A 26,494-nucleotide genomic window follows, 5' to 3' on the forward strand; every position below is an offset into this window, starting at 1 on the left:
ATGTACCATGCAGAATGAAGACTGCAAATCTCCCTTCCTCATAACTTCCCCTGCCAATTTTAATTTAGATAGTATGTTTCAGCACCAGGACTTTTAGTCATTCTCCTGAGTTCCTGATAATACAGTTTTACTATTGCTTACATAGGTTGTAGTCAGATCACTTCATTATAAGGGAATGCAGTAGATCATATTTCCTTATATCAAACTGGGACACTTGGTTATGGGCCAATAGAAAAATTTCAAGGTGAATAAAAAAGGGCTTTTGACTCTTAGGATTCTCCTTTCTTCAGGTTAATCATATTTTTGTATTCTTTTTCAAGTTAGGTTGCTCAGTACTTTTTGTGTGTGTCTCCCATAGCTTATAATATTAGTCATTTAATGGGTTACTGCATAAGTGGTTTGAGATTCTTTATTGTAGATTTTCTATCATCGTATCCAAATTCTATTGGTAAAATGCCTCCCCACGTCTTAAAATTCAACTGGTGAAATACAGAAGAGAGCAATCCATTGTTGTGTGGGTGAAAACGCAAGTTTCTGGTACAGTCGGTGATCTCTCTTTCATCATAGAGAAGACCATATTGAGGGAATTGTCCCGATGTTTGGATGTCATTTATTATGTTTGCAGGCATCTGAAAGTCAGCATCAATTATAGCCTGTAGGCCATAACCTGAGGTAGTGATAATCCTGAGGAGTGTGAAGAATCACAGGAAACTATGGATCGCTATTAAGGTATCATGAAAGCCTTACAAAGAGAGAACTGTATAAGCTTGACTTAGTAACTCAAACCTAATTACTTACAGATTTGGATAAATAACCTAATGGCTTGATTTCTTTTCTCGTGTTTTACTAACAGCTACTTCTAAATAAATATGGTCCCAGGATTTTGAAATTGTCCTTTCTATTCGTATTTTTAAAAAATGGATGGAAAATGCTTATTTTTCTCAACTATTGCAGAGTTGTTTCTCTTAATATTTTATAATACTAATACCAAATTCATAAAAGGATATTTTGAATTACATTGTAGTTCATAATTCATAAAATAGGATGTATAATCTTTATCCTTGTTGAACTGTAATTAGAAATTATCACTAAAATCCTAACCAGGACCCTATCCTAACCTAGAACATGTTTGCAATTGTCCACATTGTGTCCTGGTTCTTTTTTACACAAGACCCAGTGCAGGTAGTGTCTTGGTAGGCAAAAAACCATAAGCTTATGTTCAGACAACTTCTGTGTCTTAATAATAAAGCTGCAACTGGCCTCTATGCATACAAACCTTAAGGTAAAAGTTGTTCTCATCACTAGTTCATAGTCTTTCAAAGGCTGCTCTGTGAAGAAGGTGGAAGATAACCAACCGGTATTATTTTTTAACCTGGTATTCTGCTCAGAGTAAGAAAGGGATCACTTGGGACCTTGTTCCTCACCTACCTTTCATGGTTCCTTTTGTGGGGGGTAGAGATTAAAGATTGTCTCTATAATTTCAGGGTGTACCTTTTAAACTAGCTCTGTGATACTGAAGAGAAAACATGGGAGTGGCCAATATGTATTGGCCAATATGTATGTAGGAAGACACCCTAAATGTTCTCATATTGTATCAACATTTGTAAGGTTTTGAGGCCATTAGGTCTCTGGAGAAAGCTGCCTTGGCTGTCCCCTACCCCGTAGCTTTTTAGACTCCAAGAACTGTTCTTGGGGTTTTCTTTTTTGAAGCTGTTTTGGCACTAATTCCTCTTGGTGATGACTCATAAAACAAATATTGTTTTTCACATAGTTCCTGAAAGAGAAAGAGGCACTAATGAAAATGTCATTCTTAATTTACAGTATTTGAAAATGTGCAGGCTATAATTTTTTAAATCACCCTGGGGCTTTAATGTTTTAGCACTGCAAAAGAAGACCAAGGTTTATTGCAAAGTTTCCACGTGTCATGAAATTCAGTGCACCACAGAACTTTGATCAATCTCATGCAAAGGGTAAGGTGGGGTGCCTTCTTCTCAGAACATAATCACGGCATTCCTGTCTGCAGGGAAGGATTCCAAGGATAGTCTTACATAGAACTACTGGAGATTACATCCCAGATCCTCTTTAATTTCTTCCCTTTTCTCAAACTCTGCTTACCAATATGCCTGTCTATATTTAGATCTACATATTCTGCTTTCTGCATTATTCCCTTGCCCCTGCATTAACAAATTCATTTCTGCAACATTATTCCCATCAGCATAAAAACATGCTCTAGTATTTTATGTGTATTTAAATAAACACCTTTGAACCTCTCTCTCCCCTTTCAAATATCCTGTCCTATAATTTAATGAGTTCATCGAGTGGCTACAACATGCCAGGTGCTATGGATGGAGGAGATAAAGACTCTGGCTTTCAAGGAGCTTACCCTATAACAGGAGCCAAGCACATAAGCCTATAATTTCAAGTAATAAGAGTGCTAAGGAGAAAAGTAAACCAAGAAAGGGAAAAAGAATGACTTAGTTGGGGTGTGGGGACTATCATACTGCTGGCATCTCTAAAGATTAGGTGGCATCTGATCAGAGACTGGAGTGAAGTTAGGGAGGGAACCATGTGAAGGATTGTAGCTAAGTGCTGTGTTGCAGAAAGTCCAATATGGCTAGAGCATGGCGAGTACCTGAATGACAGACGTGAGGTCGGAAGGGAGGGTAGCAGCCATAGTTAAGGAGCTTGAATTTTATTCAAAATGTAGTAGGAGCCATGGGGTTTTGAGCTGAGGAATGACATTTTTAAGATCCATCTAGGGACTTCCCTGGTGGCGCAGTGGATAAGACTCCGTGCTCCCAGTGCAGGGGGCCCGGGTTTGATCCCTATCAGGGAACTAGATCCCACATGCATACTGCAACTAAGAGTTCTCATGCCACAGATAAGGAGCCCGCCTGCCAGAGCTAAGACCCAGCACAACCAAATAAATATTTTTTTAAAAAAAAAATTTAATCCTTGAGCCTCAGTACAGTCCTCAGATGATTGCAGCCTTGACCAACAGCTAGATTGCAACTTCCAGAACCAGAGCCGTCCTGCTAAACCACTCCTAAACTCCAGACCCGCAGACACTGTGTAAAATAATAAATGTTTATTACAAAAAATAAAAGATCCATCTAACTGCTGCTGTATGGAGGATAGCATGCAGAGCACAGGAGTTGAAAGAGGAAGACTAGTTTGGAGGTTAGTAAGTCCAAATAAAAGATGGTGGCTTGGATTTAGAACAGTACTGGTGGAAAGTGTATATTCATATGTTTTGTTAACAGCTAACAAGACTTACTGATAGTGTAGCTGTGGGGTGAAAGGAGTAGCATGGATGAATCCTAAGCCTCTGGCCCCAAAGCACCCCTGGCCTCAGAAGTTCCCCCCAAGCAGAAGATCCATGGAGGAAACGTGACTGGGTGATCAAGGGGACTGGGAATCAAGAGTTCTGTCAGATTAGAGATGCCTTTTGGATGTTCCAACCAAAGACGTCAAGTGGACAGTTGGATTTCAGAATTCGAAAATCAGGTAAAAGGTCCGAGACTAGAGATAATCATTTGGGAGTCATCAATTTATGGATGGCTGATAAAGCCAGGGGAATACATCCAAGAAGTGAGTGTAGATGGAGATCTAAGGATTGAGCCCTGGGCATTATGGTATTTGAAGGGAGGGAGGGAGGAAAGGGAAGCAGCGGAGACCAAGGAATGACTAATGAGGTAGGAGGAAAACCAGGAAACGGTAATATTCCAGAAGACAAGTGAAAAAAAAATGTTTAAAGATAGGGAGCATGAGGGCCTGGGCACGTGCTGCTGGAAAGTCACATAACACGGGAACTGACCCTGAGGTTTGGGAACTCGGCAGAAGTCACGAGTAGCCTGGGGAGTCAGAAAGCAGGAAAGAGCCTGAGAGGAGGAAGTTCAAGAAAGAATGAGAGGTGAGGACCTGGAGACAACAGAGCACTCTGGAACTGAAAAGTGGGCAGGGAGTGAGTGGGTACCCGGGGGGCATTGGAGATTTGAGGTCTAGGGAGGCATGTTGTTTAGGGTGGGGAGTACTGCAGCTCTGTGTGTGTGTGTGTGTGTGATCCCATAGAAGGGGGAAATTGATGACATGCTCAGGACAAATGAAAGAATTGGCCTTTGCACCAAGAGAGAGAAGGTGGGCATAGATGTAGGTAGTTGAGTAGATGGTGTGTGGGATGAAGTGGGCTCTTTCTTTCTGTTTTCTCAGTGAACTAAAAACCCAAGACCATCAGCAGAGAGTGAGGAAGTGGGAGGGAGTGCTGGAGGCTTGAGAGGGGACAGGGTGTGAGGCCACCATCTTGGACAGTAGGAAAATCAACTGACCAGGGCCATGTGGTAGGTTGCAGGACATTCCTGAAGACCTGCTTGAGACTTATGTTCATCAATTTAAAATTGGACTTGTCAGTATAGTTGGGTGTATCTCAAGCCAAGTTCCTTGGACGCAGGGATAAAACAAGCTAAGAATTGGCTTAATCAGAATTAAGGTTTGCCTGAATGGAGGGAGAGAGGGCAGGGTAAAGGGAGGGGTGGTGCATGGGATCTAAGGGAGGTAAGAAAGGAAGTGAGGACATAGGTGATGACTCTTCAGTGGATTCCCAGTCCTGGTAGGTGCTTGAGAGAGTGAACTGAAACACAGAGTGGTCCAAGGGTGAGTGGGATGCTTGTGAAAGGAGCAGCGATGGGTAAAGACAGTCGAGGTTATGATCATCCTGTTTGCTCCCCGTCCCAGCATCATCCAGCCCTCCTCCTGACAACACTCCTCTTGGCTTCAGTGATACCATATTCTCCTGGCTCCTCTCCAGCCTCACCATTGGCTCCTTTTCAGTCCTCTCGATACTCACTCTCCTCTGCCTGTTCTCTAAGTACTGGCGTAACCCAGGGCTTGGTCCTGCACCTCATTCTTTTCTCTCTGCTCTCTGACTAGATGATCTCATCGGGTTCCATAACCTAAATACCACTTACCCAAATCTGACCCTGACTCTGAGTGTCTCCAGGATTTCATACTTACATATCCAGCTGCCAACCAGTACTATATCCATCCGATGTCTAATGGACATCTCTGTAATCTTTCCAGCCCTGAAACCTAGTTCTGAAAGGGCTCCCCTGTGTTACCGTCCATGCAGTTTCTCAAGCTAAAACTTTAAGTACCACCCTGACTACTTCATTGCCTTACTCCTATATCCAGTTAATTTGTTAATTTATTCATTTTCAATAATGAGCTTCAATTATATGTGAAGAAGTTGTTCCAGGTGCTGGGAAACAACAGTGAACAAAGCATACAAAATTCCCTGTCTTGAAGGAACTTAATGGAGCGAGAGGAGATAGACAAGAAACCAAGTGAAATAGAAGGTAACAGCTTTGGGGAAAAAACTGAAAAAAGAGAGTGGATGCAGAGTTGGGACATGATTGTGATTTTAAATAGGGTAACAGGACAATTCAGAAGGAGATAAAGTGGTGAGACAAGTGGATATCTAAGGGAAGGGAATTCTAGACAGAGGAAACCGGGGCAGAGACCCTGAGTCTTGAGCATTGCGTGGTGTGTTTGGGATGCAGCAAAATGGCCAGTGCAGCTGATGAGAGTGAAAGAGGGGGAGAGTAGTAGGATATGTAGGGCTGTACGGGCCATCAAAGCCACTGGAGGATTTGAGCAAAGGAATAACTTGATCATATTTAAAGGGATCACTGGCTGCTGTGCTGAAAACAGATCGGAGGGGATGGAGGCTGAAAACAGGACCAGGCAGGTGGTTACTACAGTAACGCAGGAGAGAGCACGGCAACTCAGATCAAGGGAGGGGCAGTGCAGGTGGCAGGCTCTGGATCTATTTTTTTTAATAAATTTATTTGTTTAATTTATTTATTTTTGGCTGTGTTGGGTCTTCATTGCTGCGCGCGGGCTTTCTCTAGTTGCAGCAAGCGGGGGCTGCTCTTCGTTGTGGTGCGCAGGCTTCTTATTGCAGTGGCTGCTCTTGTTGCAGGGCACGGGCTCTAGGCACACGGGCTTCAGTAGTTGCAGCACAGGGGCTCAGTAGTTGTGGCTCGCAAGCTCTAGAGCACAAGCTCAGTAGTTGTGATGCAGGGCTTAGTTGCTCCGAGGCATGTGGGATCTTCCCAGACCAGGGCTCGAACCCATGTCCCCTGCATTGGCAGGTGGATTCTTAACCACTGCACTTCCAGGGAAGTCCCTGGATCTATTTTTAAATTAGAGCCAACACCGTTTTCTGAAAGATTGAACATGGGGTGGGAGGGAAAGAGTCAGGGGAGACGCCAAGGTTTGTGACCAGAGCAAGTAGAAGGATAAGATTGACATCAACTGAGGTGGAAGAGTCTGCGAGTGGAGTAGGTTTGGGGAATATTGGGATTCAATTCAGATCATGTTTGTAATATTTGTTAGACATTTGAAAAGAGTTAGAGGGCAAACAGTTGAATAGACAAGCCTTGTGTTCAGGGGAGATATTGAAGCTGGAGATGTAAATGTTGGATTCAGTGGCATATGGATGGTGTAAAGACCATAACTTTGAGATCAACGAGCCAGTGAGGGGATAGAGAAGGAGTCAGAGGACGAAGCCCTAGGGCACACCAACTTTAAGACAGTGAAAGATGAGATGGAACCAGCAGAGGATGCTTAGGCGTGACTGGTAAGAGACAACCAGGAGGCCGGTCCTGAAGGCAGTGAAGCAAGTATTTTGGGAAGGAGGGCGTGCTCACCCCAGTCAGTGCTGGGGATGGTCACTGCATGAGCCATTAAGACAATGGATGAGAATTGATCACGGGGTTTAGCAACATGGAGGTAACCAGGATGTTAAAAGGAGCAATGACAGTAGAGTAATGGCCATAGAAGTCTCATCGGAGCAGGTTCATGAGAGAATAGGAAGAGAGGAATTGCTGACAGTGAATAGAGACAACTCTGAAAGAACTTTGCTATAAATGATGGCAAAGAATACAGGTGAAAATAAATGATAGCAGAGCAGGACTTCCCTGGTGGCATAGTGGTTAGGAATCGCCTGCCAACGCAAGGGACACAGGTTCGATCCCTCGTCCGGGAAGATCCCACACGCCACGGAGCAACTAAGCCCGTGTGCCACAACTGCTGAGCCTGAGCTCTAAAGCCCGCGAGCCACAACTACTGAGCCCACATGCCACGACTACTGAAGCCCGTGTGCCTAGAGCCCGTGCTCCACAACAAGAGAAGCACTGCAATGAGAAGCCCGCACACGGCAACCAAGAGTAGCCTCCGCTCGCCGCAACTAGAGAGCCCGCGAGCAGCAACGAAGACCCAATACAGCCCAAAATGAATAAATAAAAATAAATAAATCTAATTTAAAAAATGATACAGGAGCAAAACCTAGGGAGGAAAATGGGATCAAAAGATTTTTTTTTCTTTTTTTTTTTTTTTTTTGCGGTATGCGGGCCTCTCACTGTTGTGGCCTCTCCTGTTGCAGAGCACAGGCTCCGGACGCGCAGGCTCAGCGGCCATGGCTCACGGGCCCAGCCACTCGGCGGCATGTGGGATCTACCCAGACCAGGGCACGAACCCGTGTCCCGTGCATCGGCAGGCGGACTCTCAACCACTGCACCACCAGGGAAGCCCAAGATTTTTTTTTTTTTAAGATGGGGAAAAAAAATCACACAAGGTTGCTCTGCTGATGCGAAATAGAGATCTAGGAGAGAGGGAAGATATGGATGATGCAGGGGTGATAAGGGAGGACTATTGAGGAATGTTCTGGAGAAGGGAAGGGCAGAGGGCATGAAGTGGTTGGCTTCACATAGGAATGAGTTAAAAGGTAGAACCCAGAGGGATGGTGGTGTATTTGGATGCAAACACTGATGTGTGGGTTGAGGTGGAAGGTTAAGGAAGTTCCCTTTCTGATTGTGTTCATTTCTTCCGTGAAGTCAGGAGCAAGTCTGTTGGTGGGAGTGAGGATGGCTAAGGAGGTGGGAGGTTTCCAGAGAGAGGCTGGTAATGAGCAGTTGTCTAGGAGAGACAGTTCATGAACAAGGGACATGGATGATTGCCAGGTAGCATGGAGGGGGCCTCTTGAGGTCAGTCAGGATGATTGAACCTAGGCCCCAGCCCTGTGCTCGTGTGCTCTCTCAGCCACGTTCAGCTGTGTGCCTGCAGACGCTGGCTTGGCACGCCTTAAAGTAAATGAGGTCACGTCACTCCCCTGCTGAAAATACTTTAGTAGCTTCCCATTGCACTTAGAATGAAATCCAAACTCAGTCTGTAAAGCCCCACACATCAGTTTCCACCAACTTTCTCACTGGATCTCAAAGATCGCAGCCTCCTGAGCATCTTTTGGTTCCTGGAACAGGTCCAGTGTGTTTCTGATTTAGTCTTTGCACTAGCTGTTCTCTGCCTGAATTCTCTTTCCCCCTACCTTTGCAGGGTTGGCTCTTCATTACTACTCAGATTTTATCTTAAATGTTATCTCTCAGGATAACCTTCTCAGATCACCAATCAAAAGTACCCCCCTGGGCTTCCCTGGTGGTGCAGTGGTTAAGAATCCGCCTGCCAGTGCAGGGGACACGGGTTCAAGCCCTGGTTCGGGAAGATCCCACATGGCGTGGAACAACTAAGCCCGTGCACCACAACTACTGAGCCTGCATGCCAGAGCTACTGAAGCCTGCGTGCCTAGAGCCTGTGCTTCGCAACGAGAAGCCACCGCAGTGAGAAGCCTGCGCACTGCAATGAAGAGTAGCCCCCGCTCGCCGCAACTAGAGAGAGCCCACGCACAGTAACAAAGACCCAACGCAGCCATAAATAAATAAATAAATAAATAAATAAATAAAGTACCCCCTACAGTAAGATACCACCTCAAGCCATTAGGTTGGCCACTACCAAAAAAAAAAAAAAAAAAAGAAAAGAAAATAACAAGTGTTGCACTACTATACATAAAATAGATAACTAATATGGGCCTACTGTATAGCACAGGGAACTCTACTCAATACTCTGTAATGATCTATATGGGAAAAGAATCTAAAAAAGAGTGGATATATGTGTATGTATAACTGATTCACTTTGCTGTACAGCAAACACTAACACAACATTGTAAATCAACTATTCTAATAAAAATGTACAACGAAACAAAAACCCAAAAAAACAAAAGTACCCCCCCACACACACTTACTCTCTTAATTCTCATGGCATTTTTGCTCACTGATTAATGTTATAGCACCTAGAACAGTGCGTGGCACGGAACAGGTGCTCAGTAAGTAGCAAGTAAATGAATTTGGGTGAATGAATGAAGGAATGACCACATAAAATGAGCTGCTAAAAGTGAAAAATAACCTAAGTCTCAGAACTAAAATATTTACAAAACATTAACTTGTTAGTTTTCTCTAATTGTTTCCACTTAAACTGGGGAAAAGAATGAAAGTCGCAGCTGAAACAGCACATATGGCAAATGTCCCATTTTGTGTTTGTGTTTGTAGCTGACAGGGCACAAGTTCAAAATGAAATCCTTTCAAATTACATTATTGCTGAAATCTTTTCTGACCTCTCCACTGAGTCATTGTTTATCTTACAAGAAACTTAACAACTTTGGAAGAATATTTGTTTTCTCAGCCTTGTAGAAATAGAAGGAAAAGAAGCCAACTCCAAATATGAGAAAGGAAAATACCAAGCGGTATGGACTATCAAATTTGAAGTTAATTTGATATTATAAATAGTTTCCTTTCTTGCTGCTTAGAAAATCATTGGGACATACACATCTGGACTCTCTTTCCCTGGGGACAAAAGTTGATTCATTGTTTCATTAACTCCGAAGTTCATGAAGTCTCCCTTAGCTCGGCAGTAGCCGTCCTCCATCTTCCAGTTCACTTCAACTTTCGTGTCCTCACAAGTCCCTGGGGGCTTTCCACCGCCCCCACGTTCACTTAGCTAGTTTGATCACTTTTCAGTACCATTATGTATTTTATTTCTATTTTTGTCTCTGCCATTTCCCTCCAGGGAACCTTGTTTAACACACATACTTCATACATAACTTTGGTCAATTTATAGCATTCAGGCTGCTTACATTTTCATTTTTAAAGCATTTGCCAACCTACTGCTTCAAGCTAAGACATGTCCCAGGCTCTTTGATGTTGCAGAAATCAGAGTTAGCCAAGATTTCTGAAGGCAACTCTTTCCTTTCTACCCTCAGGTACTGGGCTTTCCCCCACAAGAATGCATCCCTGGTGGACACTGCTGCTTGCTGCCCCTAGAAATGAATTTGAAATGCAGAATTGTTTTGCCACCTCGTCTTTCATAATTCGCACCTGTGCCCTTATCTCTGTTTGTTCTTCTATACCAACCTCCTGGTACTTGTAGAATCTGTCTAGGGGTGGGTAGTACTTGGGCTTTTGGATCTCTCCTAATTTGCAATTTAAAACTTTCTTGGAGAGGGTCTGGATTTAAGTTTGAGTAATTCAAAAACATTTCATAATGCAGAGTTTTGTTAATTTAGACAGATTTCTTCCCCACCCCGAATTCTGAATGAATATGTTTTGTTGAGTTTTAGACACCCAAATCACTATGTTCTTACGGAATGTCTTATTCTGGAGGCCTACGGGATGGAAAGATTGGCTTAAGTTTTGTCTTCAAGTTTTCATTTGGTTTGAAATTTGAGCCATTCTGACAGCCCCATATTAAAAAAAAAAAAGATCTAAAAGTTTCTTAACCTTAATTCGTTGAGAACATTCTGCTTTCAAGTTAGACTTTTGAAAAAAGAGGGCAATGAGGAGTGATTCTTAGTTTCGTTCAATTAATTCATGACTGCTTTCTCCCTGCTTCAATTTTTTAGTTAGTATTGCTCACAAGAATTGTAACAAACCTTTATTTTTAAAGGCATTCTCTACCCCAATACATGTGCCCTTCCTTTGCACTTGCCAACACAGTGTATTGCAATGGTCTGTTTTCTGGTCTGCCTCTCCAAATAAAGGAGCTATGGATTCTTTGTCTCCTATACTTTCAGTCCTTTCCTAATACAGTGTCTACTCCATAGTAGATAATCAACAAAGAGTTGAATGAATAATCTCTGAAGTTGCGGGTAGGGAGTGGTATGGTGCAGGCCATATGTCTCCCTTTTCTGAACACATACCTCTTCCTGTTGCACAGATTGTTAGATCATAAGATTAAATCTCATCTGTGATCCACAGATCAAAACTTGTTGTGGTTTATATTGTTACCCATAATCTAATCCCCACACACAATGAATTCAGCATTGGATTGACCACAAGGTATCCAACTGAACAGTGGATAGTTTTTAATCATCTGCTAGGAATCAATTTTAAGCTAGGCACTCTAGAGGTTACATACAAAAGATAATGGGCCAAGACCATTCCCGGATGCCAAAACTTTATAACCTACTTAATTAAGGAAGTGAAATCACTAGAGTTTTAGCTAAGGGAATATAAAAATAAAATGGGGGGAATTCCCTGGCAGTCCAGTGGTTAGGGCTCCCCATGTCCACTGCAAGGGGCACAGGTTCGATTCCTGGTCAGGAAACTAAGATCCTGCATGCCATGTGGCGTGACCAAAAAATAAAAAATAAAAAAAATAAAGTGGGACTAGAAAATATTGATGATTCTGGCAAAAGGAATACTATCAGGGCTAGGGTTACTCAAGGCTTTGAAGATGAGGGTTTGCATTGGCCCTTAAGGCATAAGGCTATAGGGCTAACTCTTCAAAGATAACTCTCATGTACGAATAGAAGCATAAATAAGGAAGTAAGAGTTAGTGATGCAGGAGAAAACCCAGGGAAAAAAATTGTTTCTTAGGAGGTAAAAGAATTTCAAGAAAGAGTAGGTGTGGTAGATTAAATGTGGTAAAAAACAAAACCAAAAAACTTTGCCCTTGGGCTTCCCTGGTGGCTCAGTGGTTGAGAGTCCGCCTGCCGATGTAGGGGACACGGGTTCGTGCCCCGGTCTGGGAGGATCCCACATGCCGTGGAGCGGCTGGGCCCGTGAGCCATGGCCGCTGAGCGGGCGCGTCCGGAGCCTGTGCTCCGCAGCGGGAGAGGCCACAGCAGTGAGAGGCCCGCATACCACAAAAAAAAAAAAAACAAAAAAAAAAACTTTGCCCTTCGTTTCATCAAGACATAAGTCAGTCCCTACACCCCTTGAACCTGGGCTGGCCTTGGGACTTGTACTGACAATAGAAAGTAATGGAAGTGATGTAGTGTGACTTCCAGAAGGGAAACCTCATGGAACCTTGCAGCTTATGCCTCCACTACCTTGGAATGCTGCCCGGAGTCTGACAGGTAAGGAAGCCAGGTTAGCCTCCTGGAGGATGAGGCCACCTGAAGAGAACTGAAGCTTCCCGCTGTGTCAGCACCTTCCAGTCCAACTGACCCTCCGGCTGATGTTCGGGAGCCTTGGTGAAATGAGCAAAGGTCCCACCTAGCCAAACCAAAGAATCACGGAAAACAGTGTATTTTAAGCCACTACATTAGGGGAGAGTGTTTTATATCTAAATAGACCACTGATGTGAAACAAGCTCTAGGGAAGATGAGAAATGACGGGTGACCAACAGACGTGGACACCACTGGTGTCCTGGCATCTAAGTTCTGGAAAAGGCCTGCATCTGTCAGACATGTTTCCAGTTTACAGATGAATGCACTGTGTTATCAAGGTCTGAGGCTATTAGTTATTTGAATCATGTATGTGTAATTAATTGTTGTTCAGATTCTGTGCTCGCCAAGAAATCCAATTATTTGACTTCAACTTGAATAGAGCCAGGCAATGCTCTGGCCAGGCCAAGGAGATAGCTGGCTTTCCTGACAATTATATTTCTCTTTGTAAATGAATACTTTTCATTTTCATTGAAGGCTTTAAAAATAGGGCCTTATCAGCATCAAAACTTATCCCTACAGTTGACATTTACCTTGAGTTAAGAGAAAAGTTTTTCTGCTTACTAAAATGAAATGTCTTTAAAATGTAAACCTTTTTGGGCTTCCCTGGTGGCGCAGTGGTTGAGAGTCCGCCTGCCGAAGCAGGGGACATAGGTTCATGCCCCGGTCCGGGAAGATCCCACATGCCGCGGAGTGGCTGGGCCCGTGAGCCATGGCCGCTGAGCCTGCGCGTCCGGGGCCTGTGCTCCGCAACGGGAGAGGCCACAACAGTGAGAGGCCCACGTACCAAAAAAAAAACTAAACCTTTTTTTTTTTTTTGGCCACCCCACTCGGCTTGTGAGATCTTAGTTCCCTGACCAGGTATTGAACCCAGGCCCTGACAGTGAGAGTTCCAAGTCCTAACCACTGGACCACCAGGGAATTCCCTGTAAACCATTTTAAAGTATATAAGGTACAAAGTAAAAATCATCCATACTCCTACTTACTTCATACCCTAATAATAATTTAAAAAATTATTATATAATACTAATAAACCAGGATTAAGGGCTCGGTCTATATATTTGTACACATACCTACCATCAATTCACCTATCAGGTTTATTCTTCCTTCAGACAAAAGCTGAAGAATCACTATGCCCACAATTTCTGTAGCCATCATACATTTCTCTCTAGTGTAGTGAAAGTCTTTTTAGAAGAAAGGCACAAACTGTAAATATGTAGTTTCCTCCTGTTATATTAAAGTCCATGAACAAGTATCCTTACATTTTTGGGCAGAATGATTAAATCCTAGGAAGAGCAACAAGTTCTCCTTCATTCCTGGCCCCTGTGCATCCTCTCCTCCCCCAGGCCACAGTTTCAACAGTCAGAACTGTGAGACCTGCTCCTAAAGAAAAGGGGAGTCTTCTACAGGCCACTGCTATGTCAAATTGTTCAAGCAGTCTCTCCATATGAATTTTATTTAACCAGTGTTCTAACTGCCTGTTCATGTAGGAAACTCTTTATCTTTCTTAGTGCACTTTGTGCCATATTTGGAATAATTGTAGACATTTAAGCCCAAGAGTTTTCCTGGTAACCTTAGCCTTAACAAGTGTTTAGGGCTTAGAGACCTACAAGTGTGATAGAGGTGGAAGGCTGAAGCCCATGGTGCTAGCACAAGGCAAGCATGACATTCCAGGACCACCTGAAACCCCAAACAACTCCCATCCCCTGTGTGGGAAACCAGAGATGGGCGAGGTTCTTCAATGATTACTGAAAAGAGCTTTGAAAGTTTCACTTGTTAGAAAGCTCTGCTTATTCTAATTCCTTAGCTGAATTAGCCAAATTAAACGCATGGTAGAGAAACTCAAATTATGCTTTGAGATATGGTTTCTCCACCAAAGGGAATATCCTAAAAAATTTCAGATATTATTATTATTCCACTGTATATAAAAGCTGAAGTTTTGACCAAAGAGTGCTGTTTGGAGAGCAATGCACATAATACTCACTCTTTTGCCAGCTCCATTGATATTTGTTCCAAAGAGCATCCCTTTGTTTCGGGTATAAACACAACAACAAAAACCAGAGATGCTAGACTCATAATTGTATATATAAAGCACACACATGGCAGGCCAATGAGATCTAGAGAGGACAAAAGAAATTGGTTAGAGATGCATTTTGTGTTGCTTTCATCCCATTTGTGGACAGCTGCTTCTTAGAGCATATATGAAAACATATGTATTTTCAAACATGCTGGTAGTATCCAGGGAAATAGCAATCACAAATTAAAAATATAGCCAGCCTCTGAAAGTTTCATTTTCACAAACAACGCCAGCTTTCTCTGGTAAAGTGAATAACAGTCTTGTAAATATCACAATTTAAACCCAATGCCATCTTCTTGGTGAACATAATACTTTTCGTTTTCAAAATGGTAATAGAAATTCTCATTGCCAAAAAAAAAAAAAAAAGAAAAAGAAAAAACCTCAAGCAACACAGAAACACATAAAACAGAAAGTAAACTATCTATCTCCTCTCTCCTCACCCTCTACCGTTCCTCTCTTGGGAATCCCCGCCATAGCAGTTTGGTTTCTACTTGGTAGACATTTTTAAAGACATATTTATACAGATGGACTCTTCTTGGAATGGGCTCCCCTTTCTTTACTCTGATTTGAATACATCGTTTCATGTTGGCAATATTTCATCATTTTAGTAGCTGGCAGTATTTGTAATACTGCTTCCTGGATTCAGAGAAAAAAAGTGATCATGGTTCGAATGAAAGGCATTAACTTGCTAAGATGCATCAACAAGAAGCAGGACCCTCCAGGTTTTGATGGATCTCACCCGCCAACCTAGTTTCCCCTCTGAGCGCTTCTAGCCAGAGGTACAGTCCCTTTGTAGTACTGACCAAGGTCAAGGTATGTTAGCTGGTGAGAGGTGGCCCCCAATGCACTTGAGTCTGCCCTTGCACTGCAGCACCCCGGGCTCAGCGGAAAGTCCAGTGTGGCCAGGAGCAGGGAGGAGGAGGCTGGATTTTTTTGAACACAGGCTCAGACCAGCCACAGACTGAAACAATGCAAATAGCCCTTAGCGGCCACAAATCACAACTGGTCAGTCGGGAACATTGAGCAGTTATGCGGAAGGCATTTGGTAATGCAAAGTGGAAGGATCTATGCATATTAACCACCCATAGGTCAGCTGTGCTGAGGTGGAGAGAAGCAGGGAGAAGGAACAGCTCTGCAGTCCTTCTGGCAATTTTAATTGAAGTCCGCTCCCTCGGTGATTTTCTTGCTGCTAACACAGGGTTTTGCCCAAGACAGTGCTTAGTAAAGTGCTTGGAGAGTTGGTCCTTCTTTCCTCTCTGGGGCATAAAACCAGAAAATAAAAAGTGGAAAAAAATAAAACCCCAAAAGGTCATCTCAGTAAACTTATCTGCTCTTCTGTTTGAGTACTTTCAGTAGCAGGGAGCTCATCACTTATCAAAAATGCACACTACAGGGCTTCCCTGGTGGCGCAGTGGTTGAGAGTTTGCCTGCCGATGCAGGGTTCGTGCCCCGGTCTGGGAAGATCCCACATGCCGCGGAGCGGCTGGGACCGTGAGCCATGGCCGCTGGGCCTGCGCGTCCGGAGCCTGTGCTCCGCAACGGGAGAGGCCACAGCAGTGAGAGGCCCGCGTACCGCAAAAAATTAAAAAAAAAAAAAGCCCACTACGTTGTGAGTCAGCCCTGTCTGTTTCCAACATATTCCTCACTCGTTCCTAAGCCCAAGTCTACCTTCCGGGAACTTGGGTTCAGAGGTTCTGCTTTGTCCTCTGGATCAGCTTGCCTCATCCCTTCTTCACGAAAGTCGTGCAAATATTTGAATGCACCTCTATCCCTTGCTGAGCATCCTCTTGTCCAAGTCAAACTCCCAAACTCCCAAACTCTTGCAACCATTCTTCACAGACCATAGGTCACCTGCCCATGTTATCCAGGTTGCCCTCCCTTAGTGGGCACACTGCAACCCTCGTCAAATATTTTACTCAGAGCTGAGAGCAATACCGCAGCTGTATTATGAGCACAGCAGAGTATGTCTGTGTCTCCGGTACACTCTGTTCTTATTGATACAGCTGAAATTGCGCTAAAAGTTGGTGTCCAAGGGCTTGCCACCAAGCAGAACCCTTATATCTTTTACTTGGAAAATTGATTTTTGAAAAGAAGTATAGAATTTCAAACTTAGTCCAATGAAATGTCATTTACAGGTTTGAACTCATTCCAGAATTTTTTTTTTAATGAGTATACTTTCCTGACATTTGTTCTGAGCCCATGCAGAACTTCTGAATCTTCATCAAGCTCATCCTATGTATTAGCTATCCTTCCCAGAAATTTGTGTCATCTTTATTCATCCTTCATCATTTCCATTCTTTCTTTTATATTTCTCTTTCTCCATATAAACAGTAGGTAAGTGTGTGTGTGTATGTGTGTGTGTGAGAAGGTGAAGGGCACGGGTCTATGTGTGTGATCTGAGCAGGAGACGTATGGTTGGTGCAAATGACCAGTCCCTGTGTTTCCTTTCATCTTGGGCTATTTCCAAAAATGTAGGACATAAATATTTTAAAATTTTATGTAAAAACCCAAACTGTGCTTAATTAATAACTCTAAAAGTTCATTTCCAAAAGTAGATATACTCCAAAAAAAAGTCAACAAGATTCAGAAGTACTACATATAGATATATACTTTTTTGACTATACATCCATTTTTGAAATGGTATCAATATATATTATTTCTGTATTATAGATACTATTTAATATTTATGCATTATATATATACATATACATATAAAATAAAGGAAGGGACAAAAACTCAACTCATTGGTCAGTTTTGGAGGATGCTGGGGAACTACCTCATTATTTTGAAAAGTAGAAAATAAAGAGAAAGTTTCAAACATTAATCTTGGCTTTCTTATATGATTCATACTTCAGGGCAGGCAAATAACTAATGAGAAGAAATTTCTCCTTAAGAGAAGTATTGCTGATAAAAAACTTAGTAGGAATAATGAAATGAAGATAACAGATCTGGGAAATAATCCTCAAAGGATGCAGGCATGACAAAGTGGGAGACAAGCACACAGGACGTGCCTCTGATGGCAGGACACAGGCCATCGCCTGGGAAGGAGTTTGCAAATAAACAAGAAAATCTAAATCTTTTTCAGCCTCTACATCTAAATAGCAGTTTACAGGAAACACAAAGGACAGAAGGTCACGTGATGTGACTACAATCAGCAAATCCAACCCCGGGGAAAACTCTATGAAACAAACGACACAGTTTCTTCATTAAAAATATAAAGTGTCGGGGGAGGAGAAATGGAGGTAAAACCTACAAATTATGAGACATATCAATCAACCGTAAATTAAGTATTTGGATTGTGATTCAAACAAAGTATAAAAAATAATTATGAGACAATTGGAAGGATGTGAACACAGACTGGATACTTGATACCTAGAGACTATTAATAGTATAATATTTTTAGGTGTGATAATGATATTGAAGTTATAGTGTTTCAATGTCTTATCTTTTAGAGGTCCCTGCTGAAATTTTAGAGACAAAATGACATGTTTGGACAATGACTCCAAATAATGTGGTGGGCAGAGCAGGTGGGGTCATAAATGAAGACTGGTAAATGTTTAAATTGGGTGGTCAGTGCGTCAGGTTCACTGCCATTCTCTTTACTTTTGAGCGTGTTTGAAAATGTTGACAAGAAAATGTTTTTCAGGCGAGTGTGCTTCCCTAAGGTTTGTCCTAAGAGCACAAAAGGCGTTAGAGGAAAGCGAGTTCTTACCTGTCACAGTCAAAAAGGTCAGAGAGATGAGGAGATTGATGCCCCAGTTCATGCTAGAAGTTAGAGCCATGGCTCGTCCTCGAATTCCACCAGGAAAAATCTCACTCAGCACCAGCCAGGGCACTGGAAGACAAGGAAGAGTGGGTGGGAGACAGCAAAATGATCAAAAAGCCATTGAAGCTGAGGGCCAGCCCACTGACCTCTGCCCTAGTCCCACGTGATCTGTGGTTGGAGAGCAGGGCCGTGTCCTTTTACAGGACGAGGGAGGAGAGAGTGTGCTTTCTCCTCACCTCCATTCAAGTGAGAAGGGATTCAGGAGAAACACTGAGAGAGCTTGACAATGGTCCCTGGAAGTAGAAGGAGGGACATAAAGGGCTGGTAGGGGACACTGGCCTGAGAAATGCAAACAGAAAGGGCAGTGGCTAGGGCCACCTGCCCACGACAAGGGGCAGCTGTGAGCCTCAGTGCCAGAGCCCGGCTCTATCTGCTTTGCCCTGGGCCCTTTCCTGTAACCTCCTCTGCCAAGTCCAACATCACAGCTACTGAGTGGGTAGGAGGTAGAGCCAGGAGGGCGGAGGAAGGAGGCTGGCTCCTCTCCCCTCCCCCACTTGGGCTTCCTGGCCTGTGGCAAGCTGGGTGGAGAGAAGCTCTCAATTAGACAGAGCTCCAGGATTCGATATTATGCCAGACCAAACATTTGACTTTCTGAAAGGAGACTCTTCTTGGCACGAAAACTGATCAGAGGACTTTTTATGATGTGAGAGTGACACAGAACATTATAGGACCCGCCTGACGGGATTAGAAAGGGCAGCAGAGGAGCAAATTAACTTGTCTTCTGCTCACAGCCTATCAAGTCCAGTTTGCCGAATAGCTACCAGTTCTTCCAATGGGCTGAGACCTTTACAAACCTTATCTCATTTGATCCTCACTGAATTCCTACCAGATAGGAACTATATTGCTCTCCCTCTTTTATAGAAGAGGAAATGGAGGCTTAAAGGAGTTCATAATTTGCCAAGGTCCCAGAGCTCAGAGGTGGCAGCAGAGATAGCGTTGAGCTGGAAGCCTCTGGAACTCATGCTTTTTCATCTTGGTGCTCTCTTGGGGGTGGCTCAATAAATATTCGTTAATGAATACATAAATGTGGAGTATGAGCACCTCTGATTCTGAGGAAAGAAGGACTAAGGAGCTGTCCCAACCCTGCTCCCTGCTGGCAAAGTCACATTGTGTTGCAAAGCCGGTGTTCAGATACAGACCAGATGTATCATCTTGCCCGAGAGGAGGCGGTGTGAGGGAAAGAGCGAGAGGCCAGGCAGCGGCCCCCCGCCAGCAACCACCTGGGCTGCCAGTGCCAGAATCATGGAGCAGTCACCTGTGTCTCTGATTGAAAAGTCACCTCTCACGACAAGATCATGCTCTGTAGAGAAAACACCTGCTCGGAGTAAATGTGCTGTTTTAAAGTAAGAAAACTATTTAAATTATACAAGAGGGCTGGAAACACATTTTTTTCTTTTTTTTTTTCTTTTTTTTTAATGATGAACTTTATTGATTGATTGATTGATTGATTGATTGCGGTATGCGGACCCCTCACTGTTGTGGCCTCTCCCGTTGCGGAGCACAGGCTCCGGACGCGCAGGCTCAGCGGCCATGGCTCACGGGCCCAGCCGCTCCGCGGCATGTGGGACCTTCCCGGACCGGGGCACAAACCCGTGTCCCCTGCATCGGCAGGCGGACTCTCAACCACTGCGCCACCAGGGAAGCCCACATTTTTTTCTTGATTATCTTCTCCAAGTGAATCTACGTAGGGCGTGGGCGAGAACTGTAACCAGAGGAACGTGATTATTATTGTTCTAATTAATAGGAAATTCAAAAATAACATTCCAGATCCCTCCCCTCCACTCTTTCCCCCAGAAGACCTTCACTAGATTCTTGCAGATTATATCCCTGGAGACAGGTGCAAAGCTCAGGTAACCTTGCCTTGAGCTTTGCAACACTGGGGATCTGGATCTGAGTAGAATGACAGCTGCATAATTCTGGTGAAGCCTTTATAATGACCTGTCCTTGGGAAAATACAAGATGAAAGTATGTAAGTCCACTCTGTTGAAGATAACTAATCTATGCCGCAGGTCAATCCCCCAGGCCCCTTCCTGCCTTGGGTATTTGGTGAGGGTAGGGGTGGAGCAGAGTGTTCCTTATGGTCTTTTGCTCTAGCAGCCATGAGGAAAAGGTGGGGGAATGGACACGCTGATTTTCTTTGAGGATAAGAGTTAGCACTGGTTTTCTTGATCTACTTCCATCCCCACTTCATCACCTCTGATATACCCCACTTCCCCTCCCCACTTGGCATCATGATGGCTTCTTGGAATTATTTGGTGGGGTTTGGGGAAAATCCTTTCTATGCTGTCCTCAGATGAGAATGAGTTGATCCTGCTGTTACAGAGAGTGGTGGATCTTACCAACAAGAAGACGGGACAGTTGCACAAAGCACTAGTTATAAGTGTTCAGTCTGAACTGTCAAGGGCTCACCTAAAAGAACCCAGCAACCACACTGAGGCCTGCCCTAGGCATGCATTCAGTGCAGCAGCTGAGCCAAGTTCTTGGGCAGTTTAACCAATCAGTGAGCAATGAACTGAATACTGAAAAACAGACTTCCGTCACTCTCTGATGGGCCCTTGTTGTCAGGCAAAACTTACACCTGACAGTTCCAAAAGTAATATATCATTGCTGAAAGCGACTACTTCTTTTTTGATCTAGTGAAGAAAATTCAAGAATCGATGCCTTGGTTTATGTTAATATTGACAACCTGGATGTTGCAGCAATTGACAAAGGTTTTGACAAGGATGGTTCAACACCCCCAATATGGAACCTGTCAAGTCAAAAATAAGGAGAGTAAATAATTAATAAATATTTGTAAATTAATTTAAATAATTAATTAATTAATTAATTAATAATGTTAAAATAATTTTAACAATGATCTCAGAACCATAAAAATCGCAGGTTTTCAGAGCCAGAGAGTGTGAAATAAAAATCTGAAAGTGGGGCTTCCCTGGTGGCGCAGTGGTTGAGAGTCCGCCTGACGATGCAGGGGACACAGGTTCGTGCCCCAGTCCGGGAAGATCCCACATGCCGTGGAAGGCCCGTGAACCATGGCCGCTGAGCCTGCGCGTCCGGAGCCTGTTGCTCTGCAACGGGAGAGGCCACAACAGTGAGAGGCCCGCATACCACAAAAAAAAAAAAAAAAAAAAAAAAATCTGAAAGTGGAACTTGCAGCAAGATAGAACTTACTGAGAGGGTAAAGTCTTTCCATGGAAGACTTAGGAGCAAGATGGTGCCAGAATCTTATAGGCCTCCATGTTGCCTGAAAAAGGGCCTTGAGTACCCAAAGCAGAAGGAAAGGAGAAGCTCTTTCAATTCATAAGTAAAGAGCAAAGAGGTATAAATCATCACATAGGGATATATATTGGTATTTAATAATAACAGGTGGAAGTTTTTTTGTTGTTGTTTGTTTGTTTGAATCCCTAATGTTTTTCCAATGAGATGGCCTAATTTCTCCCCAACAAAAATCAAGCTATTGTCACATGCCACAGTAAAATGGTGGTTCTCTCTGGCTGTCCTCATTATCCCCTTCCCTGATGATAGGCCCACAGGGATGCTTTGTGCTATCTGCTTGTGAGGAATCCACAGAGTAGTCAGAGATATAATAACTCTTCCACAGTGAGTGAAGCTACTCAGTGCAGGTTAGCAGGCCCTGCAACAATTCTCCTCGATGGCTATTAATGGCCGCATTATTCCAGGCCCACCTCAGCAATATGTACTTGTGTAAATGTTAGAGTCTGCATGTGTCTTTAAAGTCTTCTCTAGGTTACAAGGGTTGAGGAAATTTTGGTCTTGCTGGGAGATAATTGTCCACAAATACTGAAACTCATATTTCACATGGCATTAAATCACTAGGGCTGCCCATCAGAACTTGCCTGATGCAGATGAAATCTGCAGAGTTTATGGCTGCACAGAGTGTCATAAAAAGACCATGAAGGACAAATACGTTGAAATGTCTTTGTTTGCAATGGAGGACATGAACTTGAATGAATAGGGCCAATCAGTGGAAATGGCTGAGCTCTGTCGCATATCAACAGCCACACTTAGCTCCTCCCTCCTCCATATTTCAGCCACTGCTGAACATTTTTTCCACTGAGGCTGTCATTTCTCTCCCTATGCTTTCAGATTCAAACCCCGCAGCATTTCACGCATGCTTTCCATTTGGCTTGAGCATTTTCTGAACCACCTGGCATGGCAGCCTCAGGTTTGAAAGACTCATGGAGGGCTTGAAACTCTTACCAGGGAACTCCTAGCAACTTTGGAGGAAGTTCTACACTTAGGCTGCAGAGTTCTCAACAACTTGATGGAGCCAGTGTTCTATACTCTGTAGGAGTGAAGTCACTTAAATTATGGCCCTATAAGTTCCTTGAGTGGGAAAGTCTTGTCCTTTAAAAATATACTCCACCGGGCTTCCCTGGTGGCGCAGTGGTTGGGAATCTGCCTGCTAATGCAGGGGACACGGGTTCGAGCCCTGGCCTGGGAGCATCCCACATTGCCGTGGAGCAACTAGGCCCGTGAGCCACAACTACTGAGCCTGTGCATCTGGAGCCTGTGCTCCACAACAAGAGAGGCCGCGATAGTGAGAGGCCCGCACACTGCGATGAGGAGTGGCCCCCGCTTGCCACAACTAGAGAAAGCCCTTGCACAGAAACGAAGACCCAACACAGCAAAATAAATAATCAATAAACTCCTACCCCTAACATCTTAAAATATATATATATATATATATATATATATATATATGTATATATATACTCCACCGTAGGCCACCATCTCCAATATCAGCAGTGATATTGTAGCTTTACTTTATTTTTATTTTTTGTATTCTCCCTTTTCTCAGTCTCTCTGAGTTTTGCTTACTCCTGGCCTCTTTAAAAATACTTTTTTCAAGAATATGATCTTGGATTACTTAACAAACCAAGGAAAACAATGAAATAAAACCTCAATGTTCCCAATCTTTCTATCTTAATGATTTCTAGTCAGAATCAACTGAAACGATTTCTTAAAATATTTTTGGGGAAATTGGATTAAATGAAATAACCCTTAATAAAAAATGCCAGAGTTAAAAATGGAACCTTTTTGTGATCAGGTACTAATTGGGAATAAGAACGGTGGCAGTGGTCTCCAAACTTTCTTGCTTGTGTAGCCTTTAAAATAATTAGAAAAATTAAGTACTTTCTTTCATTTCTAAATCAACATCTAACATTTTTTTACCATAAATTTAAATGACAGCAAAAGATGCAATTTCTATGGTATTTTTAAACTCTATATTTACAGTAGAGAATAATTATATCACTCAAGTATTTCCAGTGGAATTTAAATACAATACCTTTTTGATACTCATTTTCATCCATTTAAAAAAATATAACAATAAGGCATTTAACATAAAGTTCACATTGTTTTCAAATAGATGAAATGTGGGGGACTTCCTTGGCAGTCCAGTGGTTAAGACTCCATGCTTTCAATGCAGGGGACACGGGTTTGATTCCTGGTCAGGGAACTAGGATCCCACATGCCCCGTGGCACAGGCAAAAAAAAAAGGGGGGGGGATGAAATGTATTGTTTTCAAGAATAATAAAAATAAATGGGGAGTTGAAAAAGTTTTTTAATAGGAGTGTCACTACATTCTTTAAATTAACAACAAAAGTTTGTTGTAATGATATATCAGCTGATAACTTGATTAGGTCATCCTACAGTTTTGTTGAAAGTAAATTATTGGAAATATCTAGGCTTATGAGAGAATTATTATCTAGTCATTAGAGTCATTTTTCCATACCACACCTACACCAATATTTCCAACTGTCTTTTTCATTAATGTTCCTAAGGTTTTTATAATTGGGGACATATATCATAATAAGATTTCTGGTGGGTAACAGGTGTGCTTTCTTTTAAGTGGAAGAATAGTTATTACTGGGAAGACGGGGAAGAAGAAATTTTAGGAAACAGACTTTTCCTAAAAATCCGAAAATTGATTTCCTTTGATGTATCATTGAAGGAATATTCCAGAAAGTAGCCCCCAGGATTATGCTTATCCCAATTTGCAGAACACTGAACTAGAGTTCAAAATGCAAAACAAAAAAGGGAAGGAGATACAAGAAATTAGTCTTTTCTGGTTTACACTATAACTTGAATGTCAGGCTTCACATGTAACATTTTATGCTGTGCTTTTTTCATGAATGATGCTTCAGACTTCAATGAGAAAATTATTAATAGTTTTTAATGTTACAGGTGTTCCTTGGAAAAATGCTTAACATTGTGTTCTGAAAAACAACAAAGTAACAGGTGAATGCTGTGGTTATTAAGATAGTGTTAAAACCCTAGTCTGTTTCTTTAATGTCTTTACTGTCTGATATTCATAATTTTCAAGGGCATGGGCCTATGATCATAGTGTGGGATGGAGAGGAAAGTTAAACACCAATGTATTATATTATGTGAAGATTTGTTGATGGTAATGTAGTAAATGGTGTTACTTCTCTTTGTTTAGCTGTGTTCATGCTACAAAAATGTAGTTTTAGACTCTTTGGTTCTATTAGGTACCACTGTGCATCATTTAACTCCAAAGAGGAAAGTGAGATTTAATTAGCTAAGGCACATATCTCTTTAAGTTTTTCCTTTTTTGCTTGGGTGCAAATTTAGTATAAAACCATTCATACTATTATTTGTTTACTTTGCATTATTGCAATGACTAACACCAGAGGACCATATAAATCACCACTTTAATCAAGCAAAATAACTTTTAACTTAATTAACTGGAAAATAAAGGAACAGTATTGGTGTGAATATTGATGATAACTGAAATGTAAGATTTAAAAGGAAAAAAAAAGATTTGAAAGATCTTAAAGGTAGACACAATTAACACAAACCCATTGTGTGAATACAATTGTATAATGGCTACATTTGATAATAAAATTCTCCTGTTTAAAGAATAATAATTTAATCAATATGCCTTTTCTCTAAGAGTATGTGATTATCCAAGAAGAATGGTAGAAAAAGAGGATGAGCACTAAAAAAGTCTTTGATGGTGATGGTGTCTAGGAGGCCTGGTGTCTAGGAGGAAATATGAAGAATATCAAAATATTTTTGAAAACATTTGATATAATTCTGGTCTGCAAGCCTTTGTTCTAAACCCTGTATATCTTAGAGTGAAGCAGCTGAGTAAACTTCCAAATTAGAACATGCTGTTCCACACCCTTGGAATTGTCATAATTTTTAGCTGTGCAAACACCACATAAACAATTGCTTTTGGAAGAGCTAGAGTTATTTAGGTATAAAATCTAAATTTAAATGTTATGGCAGATGAGTCATATGCTTCCTACTGATACCCATCCTCCAAAAGACTGGTTAAACTCCATAAAACCAAACAAAACAAAAAGCTAGGCTCTACAATCTTTGTACCTTAAAAAGTTCTAATTTCTTGTTTTAAACATAAAAGTGGCCTTTTTAGAATATTTGAGTTGAAAGACAATTTTTCATGGGTCTCACATTTCAGCATGTCTCATGAGAAAAGGCACTGATTTTGTTCCAGGCTGTCTTTCTAAGGATGTTCATATAACAAACAACCTTGGAAGACAGAGTGTCCCCTCTAGAGCAAAGTTTTGTTTACTATCCAGTAAATTAAAATGTCTCCCTCCAGGAGAAAAATCAGGCTGGCTTACTGTCTATTATAAAAGATTTGGGTTCCCTAAGTTTGGGGTTCCTCTCCTCTAAAATAACCCAGTCTATGTATAGGTGTCACCTGGCCTGGTTCATAATGCCCTGTGGGTATTGGGGCTTGGGGAATTTGTGCAAATACTGATAGTCTGGCTATTGCTATTGCTATGAATAATAAACTGTCCTTTGTCTCTGACCAAGGAGTCTTGTGTCTTTTGCCAAAATCCATGAAACTGAGGCTAACTTGTAAGCTTTCAAGTGGGCTCAAATATCAGCCAGTTTACAGTTCTTGAGAGTTTGATTACTTGTGGCTATGGTATGATTTTTCTACAAAGATCTTTTATTGCTATTATTAACTTTAGACTTCCAGCTTACATCTGAGAGATTTAATGTGATTGTTAAGCCTGAGATAATCCATTGAAATATTTCTATAAGCTCTAACACTAATTAAGTAAACAAATTCCAGGCTCAGACTTCTACATATTTCTCTTAGGAAAACCAGGAAGGAATTGTCTCAAATCTTTTTTGGAAAGAGTTAAGTTCTAAAACATTCATTTACTAAACCAAGGTAGGAATTATTATCCCATGATATGACTAATCTCAATCTCTCTCTTTTTTTTCTTTCCCACTC

General features: G+C 42.2%; 1 protein-coding gene across 1 annotated transcript in view; it reads right to left on the reverse strand.

Annotated features, from left to right (window-relative positions):
- Window positions 1-1,620: 1,620 nt before the first annotated feature.
- Window positions 1,621-26,494, reverse strand: part of SLC2A12 (solute carrier family 2 member 12) — a gene marked incomplete at its 3' end in the record, with an annotated part of 56,785 nt that continues 31,911 nt past the window's right edge. The window contains exons 3-5 of the mRNA XM_079716631.1: window positions 18,121-18,243; window positions 14,316-14,448; window positions 1,621-1,774 (exon numbers count right to left, since the gene is read on the reverse strand). Coding sequence (XP_079572757.1) covers window positions 1,621-1,774; window positions 14,316-14,448; window positions 18,121-18,243 — 410 coding nt within the window. The remainder of the gene's footprint in view (window positions 1,775-14,315; window positions 14,449-18,120; window positions 18,244-26,494) is intronic.

This window comes from Hyperoodon ampullatus (genome assembly GCF_949752795.1).
Source record: "Hyperoodon ampullatus genome assembly, chromosome: 12".
NCBI classification, from domain to species: Eukaryota; Metazoa; Chordata; class Mammalia; order Artiodactyla; family Ziphiidae; genus Hyperoodon; species Hyperoodon ampullatus.